A 12,499-nucleotide genomic window follows, 5' to 3' on the forward strand; every position below is an offset into this window, starting at 1 on the left:
GTTTTGAATAATGCAGCGATCAGGCATACTCTACTCTCTGTACTCTCTCTCTCTCTCTCTCTCTCTCTCTCTCTCTCTCTCTCTCTCTCTCTCTCTCTCTCTCTCTCCCCCTTTCCTCCCTCATCCTCTCCGTTTCATCATTTTCTTGAGATGCTGCAAACAATGAATACCCACTTACCCCATGTGCCAATCAAAAAATTACGAATTAAAAAAATTAACTCTCCTTTTTCCTTAGCAAAAAAGGGAGTCATCCCTATGGCCTCAGCCCTTTGGGGTAGGCCAAAAAGGGAACACATCACTATGGCCTTAGCCCTTTGGGCATGCCAAAAATGCTTGTAAATGTTATCTCTCTCTACACTATAGACAAAGGGGGAGGGATTCGAGCCCCGCCCAGCCCCCAGCACATAAGAGGGGCGAGTCTAATTCTCCTATGAGAGCTAATGTGCTCTGCAACTTGACACACAACGAGACAAGGGTGCATGAGAGAGAGAGAGAGAGAGAGAGAGAGAGAGAGATTGGGGGGGGGGGGGGTCCATCGGAGACGATGCCTTCACTCATCATCTCCACAGTAGTACAAATTATGAGCCCAAGATACATACATGAAGCTTCTCCATTTTAGACATTCCTTCTTTATATCAATTTGAGCATACAAAGCAACATTCCTAAGTGAAGTTGTAAGCTCGCACATTCTATTTTAAGACACATTCTTAATTTTTTTGATTTGTGATTGACACACATGTTGCCCAATATTGCACTTTTTGACATGTTCGATCGCTCGTGTGTGGCACGGGCCTAAGATAAAGCTCTATCGTTTTGTAATGTAAGCCCATATCACACCAAGGCAATGGACGACCCATATCACACCAAGGCAATGGACGCAGATGAACTAGCGGAGCTTGCGTGGCACCTGGAAAAGGTTTGATGAGCTTTTTGAGCCTTTGTCACAGAAAGCACGAACGAGTGTGTGTATCAAATAGGAGATGATTACAATGATGGATGTAAAGCTGGTATCGTGGGTGCACGAGAAGCTCTTGATCATGCCATTCGTGTTGCTATTGAGTTTGCATACGAAGAAGAAGAAGAGAAGAGTGACTTGGATGATGTGCAAGAAGACAACAATAAATAAAATGAGGGTGCAGATGTGGAGACAAAGGCTATGCAGATGGTGGTATTGATGATGATTATGTTGAAGAGACACATTGGGGGTCTGATTGTCCAAGATAATGATGCCTAGTGGCTACATAGAAGAAGATTAGTCAAGTTTATGGTAGCATCGACCCATACAAATCTAGAAGCTTGTTGAACAAGTCTTAAAGATGTTACCTAAGGGAGAGGACATGGAGGTACCATATTTTCTCTTTGGTATAGCCATCTTAGTTTGCTAGTGGAGTAAATTAACTCTTTGAAATACCAAAAACAACACCTCACATGAAAGATTATTTAATTGGCTTGTTACGACATATGTCTTATGGCATAAGCACTTAATATCCCCCCCCCTCCACGGGGTAGGTCCCCCCCTCCCTTATGCATATGGTACGAGCATAAAATAATGGGGGGCTACCCCTATTCTATACGCTTATGTCTGACCTCTAAAAACCCCTCTCTTGCACACTCACGTGATACCATACGGAAATCCATAATGAATCCCCCGGGATTCAAAAAGTCCACACACTGGGCCAACACCTAAACTATCTCTGAGATACTATGTGCCTTAAAGATACTCAAGCAAGCTAGAGATATGGCCTACAAAATTCCATTACTTACACACTCTCATATTCATCCGTTATTTTATGTAAGTTGTTTATGTAGAGATGACAATGTCATTGACCAATAGATTTTGGTTGGTTTCATTGAACCTCCAACCCAACTGCATGAACTTAAGCATATTCCAGATTATCAGGATCTGTGAACATGTCATCATGTGCATCGATAAGCATTAGTCAAGTGGAAAGACATATTTGAAGATAGTGCCACTTGAGAAAACATTAGTGTTCTTAAGAAGAAATTTCTCACTTACATTTTCGAGGACAAAAACACTTTTCCAAGGGGGGAGTAATGTCACAAGGGCCAGAGGCTTTTGTAAGGTGTGAGCTTTGTCCTAAAGTACTAGAGTATGAGTCAAGGAGAGGAAAGGTGAATTTATCCCACATGCAATGGTGCAAGGTTGTAGAGCTACTTAAAGCTCATTTCATGAATGAATAAACTAAGTCTATTTTGCATTACATCTCTCTTGTTTATGGTGAGCTTGTGATGGCTTAGCAACAACTCAAGATCGTGTTTATGAGTCCAAGTTAATTAATATTGGAACCTAATTTGCTTGAGTGATAATCTAACCAACACACACTCACTTGTGTGCACGATGTTACTCTTTCATCCACCCCAGCTAGCATGATCCAATTCCCATCAAGTGGTATCAGAGCTCCATGGTTTGCTAGTTAGGTTTGTTACTGCTTTTATGTGATAATGTAATTATCATTTCCATTAGGCTCCTGTTCTCTTTAAACAATTCATAATTAGGCTATGTGTGGGAAAGTTCATGGTGAAATTCCATTGAGCCACTACCCTCCATAGCTAGGTCAAGCTTGATTAAGAGTTGTAGGATCTTTGCACATTCGACTTGTGCATGATGTGTGTTCTGATCTTCAATTTTCCCTCTAATAAGCTCACTAATTAACATCATCAAGCAAGATATTGCATTCGTATTTAGATTCCACTTAGTGTCAATTTTTGCTAATTTGCAACGTCAATTAATTCTATCAAGTTCGCTTTCTCATCGCATTGGTCACATAGTTTAGAAGTGCTTGCCACAAGCTCTCCATAGAGCCCTTGATTGCCCAATTATGACACCATATGCCCATTGAATTTTATTACCATATTTGGGTGTGTGTGACAAGTTTTGTGTGTGTGCATCTCCTTGCAGAGCCGAGGATAACATTTCCTTTTTTGGCATTTTCTCACATGCAAGCCCTTGGGACCCCTTGGTCTAGCTTGCCACACTAGAGTTAATGTGTGTATGGTGTGTCATGGGCTCGAGTTCCCTTGTCATATTTGGGTGATGTGGGCGTATTCGTTTTGGGTGCCAAATTCCAACTAAGGCCCTTATCGGGTCCACAAGGGTGTAGTCCCACACAGCAGAGGTGCCTCTCGGAGGTCAATCGGACACGAGCCAAGTATAAGCCCCACTTTTTCAGCCTTTCGGGTCCACCAACGGCCGCTCCCATGCAGCTTCCACTTGCCCGTGCCTCCACCTCATCACTCAGCACAAGGGGGTGCTCCCACCCCATGGCATTAGCTTCAAAGAGCTCATAAGGCACCCCAAGTAGGCTTATTGGTGGCTTGTCACACCTACAAAAGAGAGAAAAAATCTTAGCCCTTCTTCTTCCATCGAGTTTCAACAAAGCCAACAATCAAAAGGGTTTCAAAGGAAAATCATTGAGCGCTCAAAAGGGAGCGATATTCAAGATTTCCAAAAAGGCATTCGAAGGTGGTTTTACAAAATAGTCAAAGCTTCATCAAAACCATTCAAAGCCGAACCTCAAGGCTTTATCGAGCTTCTCCAAAGTAGAAATTTAACAACCTCAAAGAATATTATGAAGAGGAGCTTCCCCCCTGGTGAAGAGGAGCTCCACAAAGTTTGAAGGAATTCTCTCTCTCTCTCTCTCTCTCTCTCTCTCTCTCTCTCTCTCTCTCTCTCATTAAAACTTCAAAATCTTGTAGCCAAGCACAATAACTTAAAATAAATTTCCTATCATCTCCCAAGGGGTATTTGTTCTTGTGTAAGGAGGTAGACACTGGCTAGGAGAGTCTCCTAAGCTAAGACCCCTCTATTAGCCCAATGGAAGAGAAAGGGCTTATGAAATTTAACTATGAGGGCTTTCACACTTGGCAAACCAAGTTGAAAGAGTACTTAATGAAAAAGCAGTTGTGGGGAGTAGTCAAGCCAACGCTCATTGATGGAGCATCTACTGCTAGTGCATGAGTATTGACACGGGCTATGAGTGCACAAAAGCAAGCCAAGGACAAGCAGGCATTAGAAATCATAATGACTGCACTACATGACAATTATGTACACTTTATTGATGATTGTGAAACCTCATTAGCTGCATGGGAAGCACTAGAAAAAACTTTGGAGCTAAAAACAAAGAAGAGCAAAGCGAGCTTAAAAAAAGATCTATATAACTTAAAGATGGAACATAACAAAGATGTTGCAATGTTAGTCAATCGCCTCAAAAGCATGACCACAGAACTAGCTTATGTAAACAGTACAGTACTAGAGGAGGACAAAATTGTAGTTCTTCTAGCAACCTTACCACCTAGCTTTGACCAGATCATAACCATCATTGAGAAAAAGGATCGAACACGAGATTTCCAAGATGTAATCAACTCTTTAATGTCCGAGGAGAATAAGCAAGGGAGGAATGCTACTTCAAGGGGAGGAGATTTTGCAATTAGCTCTAGTCTCACAAAACTTGTTTCAAGTGTGGCAAAGAAGAGCACGTAGCAAAGGACTGTCTAGCATTAAAGACTTGCAGCATTTGCGAGAAGAAGGGCCACCTTCCTTCCAAAGTGTTTCAAAAAGGATAGAGGTAGCACCAACAAAAATCCAAGACCCAAAGTCTATTTGGAAGAAGAAGACAAAGATGAAGATGAAGAACTTAGACGGCAATAGTCTTCTAGTCTACGATGACATTCTCTAGTTTTTTGTTTTGCCTTTTCCCTTCAGTTGTATTTGTTTTGGAGATAACTTGGACTAGCTTGGTCTCAGCTTTATACATCTGTTTGAGGAAAGGAGTTGAGTGTTTCTTGGATTAGAGATAGTTTGTCTTTGCTACCATATACATGTGGTAGTGATGTGTATGAACACACTAGGACCGCTGGGGCATTTTTTCCCTCTTTAGGAGGTTTCCCCCCCGTGCATTGTATATACGCCCATCACTCTAGGGCTATCCATCTTTTCCATTGCCTACTAAGTAATACACTCTCTATTGTGTGCCTTGAGCTTCCTTCAGCTTCTCCAAGCTGTGTGAGTTTCCTTGCAACCCTAATTCCAACAATTGGTATTAGAGCAGGTTGCATCCTCCCGGGCTTAGTCGCCAGCAGCTCTAGCACATGCATGCTCACTTTCTCAGATTTTTGTGAGCAATGTGCTCAGATGTTTGATTCAGGCTCGTTTTAGCCTTTGTTTCCTCTACAAGCAGTACTGCATAGGTTATTTTATCATTTTGTACAGAATTTTGTCAGTCCCTTACAGTCTTCTATGGGTTGTGGTATATAGCACGTGTTGTTCCCGTTTTCTTTCTCCTCTTTCCGAGTAGTTTTCACATAGGTGCAACATTTACCATGGCTGAAAACAACACAGATGTGTTCAAGATGTTTGCTAATGCTGAGGATAGATTGGATGGGGATAATTACCCTATGTGGTCTTACATGATGCAACATGTTCTTGTGTGAAAGGGCGTCTGGATTCACTATTAGAAATGGAGGGATGTTACTTGCGTGCATCAAAATTAGAGAAACCCCCCTATATACGGTATCTTTCATGCGAACCTACCCCCTACATACGGACAAGATACGGATGTTCCCGCAATGAGCCATCCCCCTTCATACGGATTTCGTACGGAATGTATTGACCCGCTATTTTATGTATGCTACGCGCCGTTGATGAACTAAGGCAAGCAAGCACTCAACCCTACAACTCGGAACAAAAGACCAGAACAAATTATTTCTCTCTCTCTCTCGCATCAAAGTGGCATTTTGATAGGATAGAGGTAGGCACAATATACAGAATCATGGTTTCTTCTTGTGGAGAGGATGAGGGAAGGGTGAGATGAAGGGAGGAAGGGATGGAGGGGGGAGGGTTTTAGGGAGTGATTAGAATCATTTAGGAATCATAAGATGTGTGGATGGATGATCCAACCAAAAGCAAAACCACATGTCCACTATGAATGATGCAGGGGTTTTTTAATCCAAATATGATCAACCACAAATAATCAACCACATGACACACAGCTAGACGAAGACGGATAAAATTAAACATCGCATCATGAAAACTCATAATAATACCTGCCACAAAGTTTCAATCATAAGTATAGTTCGCCGTGGCATTATACAAAAAAAAAGATCTTTTGATCCTAGGCAAAATGATTCAAATTTCACTCCCAGTAAAAATCCAGATTTTTTGATGGCATAATCTCAGAAAACAAAACCAAAAAATAGACATGAATCCATAACAGGCATGTATTATTTATCACAGCTTATCCTGTATTCCATATTGCCCAATATCTAAAGCTTGCTCAGTCTTCTCTCATTTCATAGAGGCATCTAAAGAAGTTTAGGAAACAAACGATACATCATCGCAAATCCCCCCCCTCGTACACAAGCGAACAAAGAATAGCAAAAACCTTTTTTGTTTTATTTCCCTGAAAAGCAAAAAATTACCGCTATGCACACAAGAAAAAACTTGACAGACAACCATTGGCTTATATCTAACCCGAACCCTATCCCACATCAAGAGAATATGCAACATAAAGGCCTTTCGCTGCTCATTCTGAGCATGTGACAAGTCCTAGCACGAAAGCAACAATTTCGATGAGGCGTGGAAGCAAGGAAGATCTTGGAATCGCTATTGCCAAAGGTACTCATCACAATCACAGGGAGAAAATGTACAAAAGGATCCCGCTTGAGCTCGGCACACATCAGCATCGAACGACTGTCTACAATCTCCGAACCAGACTGCACACAGCAGCATACAAACTAGTAACAATAACCAAATGCGCATTCCAATAATCTGCAAATGTCATTCAAGCAAATGAAGCGGAGAAGTGCTCTTCACTCTCACCGTGAGACAAACCACCATCGGGATCAAAGTACTACTTAGTGAAGATGCCATAACATAAGAGATGAAAGAATACAATAATAATAATAATGTATAGGGAAACGGTGAGAACATGAGAGCTTCTTCTTCTTTTCACTGAAGAGTACCTGGCAGTGAAAGGATTTCCATAAGAATCAACACCCTTTTCCTCCATTTCCAACGATGAGAAAACTGATAGCGACTCAAAAACATTATGAGAATTACACCGAACTTCAGACCCTAGGAATGGAAAGCTTTTCAACCGAAAACAAAGAACATGGCCCACACACAAAAAGCTCACAACCAAGACCACACCACCTGAGAGGCCAGCACAAACAGAGCAAAGCACATGGCCAAAAATGTCCACAATGCAATCTCTAAACAGGGCTGCACAGATCATGAGAAATTACACTAACTAAACTGATCTGTGTTCAAACAAACTACATAATCACAAAACTTCAATTGAGCAACATGGCAAAAATACCAAACCTGCAGGATGTGGAGCCCTATCACAACGCTTCATGGATTTAGACTCACTATCGATGCCAGGTGCAGATGACGATATCACCTTAACAAGCTGATGACAGATCGGACGTACTACCTTGACATTGACATAAAACATCAGCTCAGAGCCGTCCCCTTCATGGTGGAGCTGAAGAAGCATCTATTTAACCATTAGGTATGGGTGAACAAGCTTCTCTCCTTCTGCAAGGAGGTCTTTCAAAATGGCGACTATCAATCTAGCACGTTGGCTTCCTCATTGCGCAGGCCTTGAAAGACAGCCAACAGAAGCGAGCACGACCTTCAGTAGTGAGCTTCCTTCATCTTCTCCAAGCTGTGTGAGTTTCCTTGCAACCCTAATTCCAACAATTGGTATTAGAGTAGGTTGCATCCTCCCGGGCTTAGTCGCCCGGAGCTCTAGCACACGCATGCTCACTTTCTCGGATTTCTATGAGCAATGTACTCAGATTTTTGATTCGGGCTTGTTTTGGCCTTTGTTTCCTCTACAAGCAATACTGCATAGGCTATTTTGTCATTTTGTACAGAATTTTGTCAGTCCCTTACAGTCTTCTACGGTTTGTGCTATATAGCACGTGTTGTTGCCGTTTCCTTTCTCCTCTTTGCAGGCAGTTTTCACATAGGGGAAACATTTACCATGGCTGACAACAACACAAATGTGTTCAAGATGTTTGCTACTGCTGAGGATAGATTGGATGGGGACAATTACGCTATGTGTTCCAACATGATGCAACATGTTATTGTGTGAAAGGGCGTCTGGAATATTATGCAGGGCATTGATGTACATCTTGGTTCTGAGGATGTAGGTGATGTTGCAGGTCTTGCTGCAAGGATTGCTGTGGCTGTTAGAGTTGTTTTGCCTACGACAAAACAAGCTCGTTGGGATGTAAAGGGGATGCACATGCTCATGTGTTGATTTTATTGTCTGTGAAGCACACCATTACTTCTCACATTTGTCTAATGAAATCTGCAAAACAGGTTTGGGATATTCTGGCTGGTCTTTATGCAAGCCGTAATGAGGCAAAAATTGCATTGCTGCGTAAAGAGCCGGAGTCAAAGATTATGCATGAGGAAGATGATATGGACACTTTCCTTGCTGGTGTCAAGGATATCAATGAGCAACTAATTTTTGCAGGTCAGACAGTTCTCTTTTGCAGACTCTTCTTACAAGACTTTTGCTAGTACTTGGAGACTTATGACCCAAGAAAATCCTGAAGTTGTCAAGTTTGATGCATTATGCACATTGCTATGGTGGTAACAATAATGAAACCACTTCTTAGTGGAAACTCACCTATTCCTAATGCTTCTGATGGCAGCAATTCCTCTAGAAATTCTGGTGATAAGGGCAAAAAGAAGATGCATTGCCATTATTGTAAAGCCAATGATCACTTGATCAAGCAGTGCCAGAAGCTGAAGGCCAAAGAGGCTAAGAAGAAAGAGGGTGGTTCCACTACAAATGCTGGTTCCACTACAAATGCAGCCATTGTTGAGTCTTTTGTGAAAGGAGAATGTGATGTTGATGTTGATGTAGAATGGGCTTTTAGTGTAGAGTGCACTTACAATCTTGTTATCCATGATGCATGCATGTCAATTGCTGCAAATTCACATGTGTGGTAATTCGACAGTGGTGCTACAAAGCACATTACCTCACATCGTGAATTGTTCATCTCTCTTGAGTCTGTCCCTCATGGAAATTCAATCACTTGTGCCAACAGTGCCTCTTATCCGGTTCAGGGAGTTGGAAAGATTGTGCTTACTGCTGCAAATGGTAGCTCTTTCACACTTGTTGATGCACTTTATGTACCTGGGATCAAGAAGAATCTTTTGTCTATATCTGCACTTGCTAGACTTGGACTTGTAGTCGAGTTTGTGGATGACAGATGTACAGTCCATGATCTCAATTTTGGTGATGAAATTGTTGCATCTGGCATATTATGTCGTGGGGTGTATAAGCTCACTTTGTATGACAAGTGTGGGTAAAATTTTGCAAATGCAGTTGTGGATTCTAAGGCTATTTCAGATGCAAAACTTTGGCATGCACGTTTTGGGCATCTGAATTTTGCCAGTTTGCTGCGTTTGCAAAAATCTAATATGGTTGCTTCTTTACCACCTCTTGAAGTACTTATCAAACATGTTTGTGAAGGCTGTATTTTGGGTAAGATGCAGCGTTCTAAGTTTCCAAAGGATGGTTCAGTAGGGCCACATATACGTTGCAACTTGTGCATAGTGATGTTTGTGGGCCCATGCAAACTCCGTCCTTGGGCAATTACCTGTAGTTCGTGACTTTCATTGATGATTACTCTAGGCATGCATGGGTATTCCTGCTTAAAGCAAAGTCCGAAGTATTTATGTGCTTCAAACAATTTTTGGCTATGGCTGAAAATGTCTCAAAATGTACTATGGGCACCCTCTGTTCCGATTGAGGGAGGGAGTATATGTCTCATGAATTTAATAAATTTTTGTCTAGTTGTGGGATAAAACACCAATGTATAGTGCCTTATATGCGTCAGCAAAATGGTGTTGCTGAGAGGAAAAACATGTCACTTACGGAAATGACACGATGTATGGTCAAAAGTTAAAGCTTTGCCTCATTCTTTTTGGCTTGAGGCCATCTTGTGTGCCACTTATGTACTAAACAAGTGTCCTACAAAAGCTTTGCACTCTGTTACTCCATATGAAGCATTCATAATAAAAAGCCTTCTATTGAGCACATGTGTGTTTTTGGTTGTTTCACATATGCTCTGGTGCCACAAACACAACACATAAAATTGGATGATAAGGCTATCAAATTTATTTTTGTTGGTTATAGTGCTGAAAGCAAAGGTTACAGGTTGTATCATCCACAAACAAAGTGTATTTTGGTTTCACGGGATGTTGTGTTTGTGGAAGTTTTTGTTCAGTCCTTGCTGTCATGTACTAAAGACAGTAATGTAAGCTCGCAGGACATTTATGACACTTTTTTGCCTCTTTTCAATGATGGAAGTACGAATGTAAATTCCAATGAGGCAAATGTAAGACCTAAGGGGGTTTCTAAAAATGTTACATATCAGCCTATTACTGATGCAGATGTACATGATGTACTTGATGAGGAAAGGACTGAAAATGAGCAGGCTAGAGGTATGCCAAAATGCTGGTGCACACTTTGTGTGACACTAAATTGGATGCACCTTTGTTTAGTGGTACTTGTTCAGGTTCTTGCCATTTGTCTTATGCATCAGATTGTTATGCTTTGGCTGTGTCTAGCTTACATGATGTTGAGGAACCTCTATCTTTTGATGAAGCATAGAATTCAGAAAATTGGATGGCTGCCATGCAATCAAAATATGATGCACTTATAGAAAATGACACATGGACTTTATGCGATTTGCCTCCTGGCAAAAAGGCCATTGGTACAAAGTGGGTTTACAAGTTGAAATGCAAGCCGAATGGTGAGGTTGATTGCCATAAGGCTTGACTTGTTACAAAAGGCTATGCACAGCAAAAAGGCATAGATTATGAAGAAAATTTTACTCCCACTTATCGTATGACTAATGTTTGTTTTCTATGTGCATTGGCAGCTCATTTTGGTTGGGATGTACATCAATCAGACATTGTTACTGCTTTCTTAACTGGTGACATATTTGAGGAAGTTTATGTAATGGAATCTCACAGTTTTGTCAAGAAAGGACAAGAGGAAAAAGTGTGCAGATTTAAGAAGGCTTTGTATGGGTTGAAGCAATCTCCTTGTGCTTGGTATGAGAAAGCCAACACTCATTTGGTCAAACGAGGCTATTGTAATAGTCCAACAAAAAGCACATTGTATGTCAAGCATGAGGGCGATGTACTTCTCATTGCTGTTCATTATGTGGATGATTTGCTGATCATTGGTCCCAATGAGGCACATATATGCTGAATTTAAGTGCTACTTTCAAGATGAAAGATTTGGGGCTATTACATCATTACTTGGGCATCTAGTTTAAGCAATGTGATGGTGGTATTGCGTTGTGTCAGAAAAGTTACATAGAGACATTGCTATGTGTAACTGTTAATGGTCTAGTAACTTGTGTGTAGCGGAAAATAGCATGAACATAGTGAGCATTTCATTAGAATAGCTTCGTAATGAGAATAACAAGAGTGCTTGGGTGGAGAGAGCAACAAAAAGCATAACACCTAGTTAGATAGCATGAACAATACTTCAAAAGAGAGAGAAATTAAGCAATTGACAACAGTTGAGGACCGGATTTGCATGGAGCCAGTCCCCCTCCAAAAGGCTTTGTATTATGGTTTCTCCCATCAAGAGAGACATTTTACAATACAATTTCTTGTGTTCCTTTAATACTAGCTAGTGCAATGAAGATGGAAACTTCGTGCACTAAGCAAAACACTTATCAAACACAACAAAAAGCATAACACCTAGTTAGATAGCGGAAAATAGCACGAACATAGTGAGCATTTCATTAGAATAGCTTCCTAATGAGAATAACAAGAGTGCTTGGGTGGAGAGAGCAACAAAAAGAATAACACCTAGTTAGATAGCATGAACAATACTTCAAAAAAGAGAGAAATTAAGCAATTGACAGCAATTGAGGACCGGATTTTCATGGAGCCGGTCCCCCCTCCAAAAGGCTTTGTATTATGGTTTCTCCCATCAAGAGAGACATTTTACAATACAATTTCTTGTGTTTCTTCAATACTAGCTAGTGTAATGAAGATGAAAACTTCATGCACTAAGCAAAACACTTATCAAACACAACATCAATTCCCTCACGGTCTCAGACCCAAGACCTCACACACCTTTGAAGATGGTGAGAGCTAGCGGGGTATGAGAGTAGATTGAGAGGAAGAAGGAGTATTCTTACGAGAAAGATGTACATCTCCTCACATAATCACTCATATTAGCATAGCTTAGCTTAGTAATTAGCATGGTAGAGGAGATGAGCATGCATTGAAGCTTGGCTCTTGGTTGGATTTGCATCGCAAAGCCAAGAGTTGTTGGTGTAGGCCTCCCTTCTCACAAGCTTGGAGTAGGTGGTAAGCTTTCCATTAAAGCTTGAGAAGGAGAGAGAGAGAGAGTCTTCTTTGCTTCACACATGAGATTGTGTGAGTGTGTGTGTGATAATGCCTTGAAAAAATCAGCCCCCTCCCTCT

At 41.2% G+C, this 12,499-nt stretch overlaps 1 protein-coding gene across 2 annotated transcripts; it reads right to left on the reverse strand.

Moving 5' to 3' along the window:
• Window positions 1-6,435: 6,435 nt before the first annotated feature.
• LOC147434019 (uncharacterized) lies at window positions 6,436-7,517 on the reverse strand. Of its 2 annotated transcripts, XM_086489862.1 has the most exons (4): window positions 7,343-7,517; window positions 7,136-7,240; window positions 6,912-6,970; window positions 6,436-6,732 (listed from the first exon to the last, which is right to left on the reverse strand). In XM_086489862.1, the coding sequence occupies exons 1-4, from the start codon at window positions 7,515-7,517 to the stop codon at window positions 6,508-6,510; spliced, it is 564 nt and encodes a 187-aa protein (XP_086345988.1). In that variant the 3' UTR covers window positions 6,436-6,507. The 2 variants fall into 2 exon arrangements, 1 of the variants encoding a protein (XP_086345988.1); XR_015185232.1 differs by lacking the exons at window positions 6,912-6,970; window positions 7,136-7,240; window positions 7,343-7,517 and adding an exon at window positions 6,982-7,113 and having other exon boundaries at window positions 6,601-6,732.
• Between the last annotated feature and the right edge of the window lie 4,982 nt (window positions 7,518-12,499).

The sequence above is a fragment of the Adiantum capillus-veneris genome, chromosome 19 (assembly GCF_014529385.1).
Source record: "Adiantum capillus-veneris isolate H3 chromosome 19, ASM1452938v2, whole genome shotgun sequence".
Classification (NCBI taxonomy): Eukaryota; Viridiplantae; Streptophyta; class Polypodiopsida; order Polypodiales; family Pteridaceae; genus Adiantum; species Adiantum capillus-veneris.

Coding starts and splice junctions, on each gene's coding strand:
- LOC147434019 (XM_086489862.1), bottom strand. CDS start 7,517: ATGCTTCTTCAGCTCCACCATGAAGGGGACGGCTCTGAGCTGATGTTT. Junction 7,241..7,342: donor TAGGGCTCCACATCCTGCAG/GTTTGGTATTTT, acceptor TGATCTGTGCAG/CCCTGTTTAGAGATTGCATT. Junction 6,971..7,135: donor TGTGAGCTTTTTGTGTGTGG/GCCATGTTCTTT, acceptor GGTACTCTTCAG/TGAAAAGAAGAAGAAGCTCT.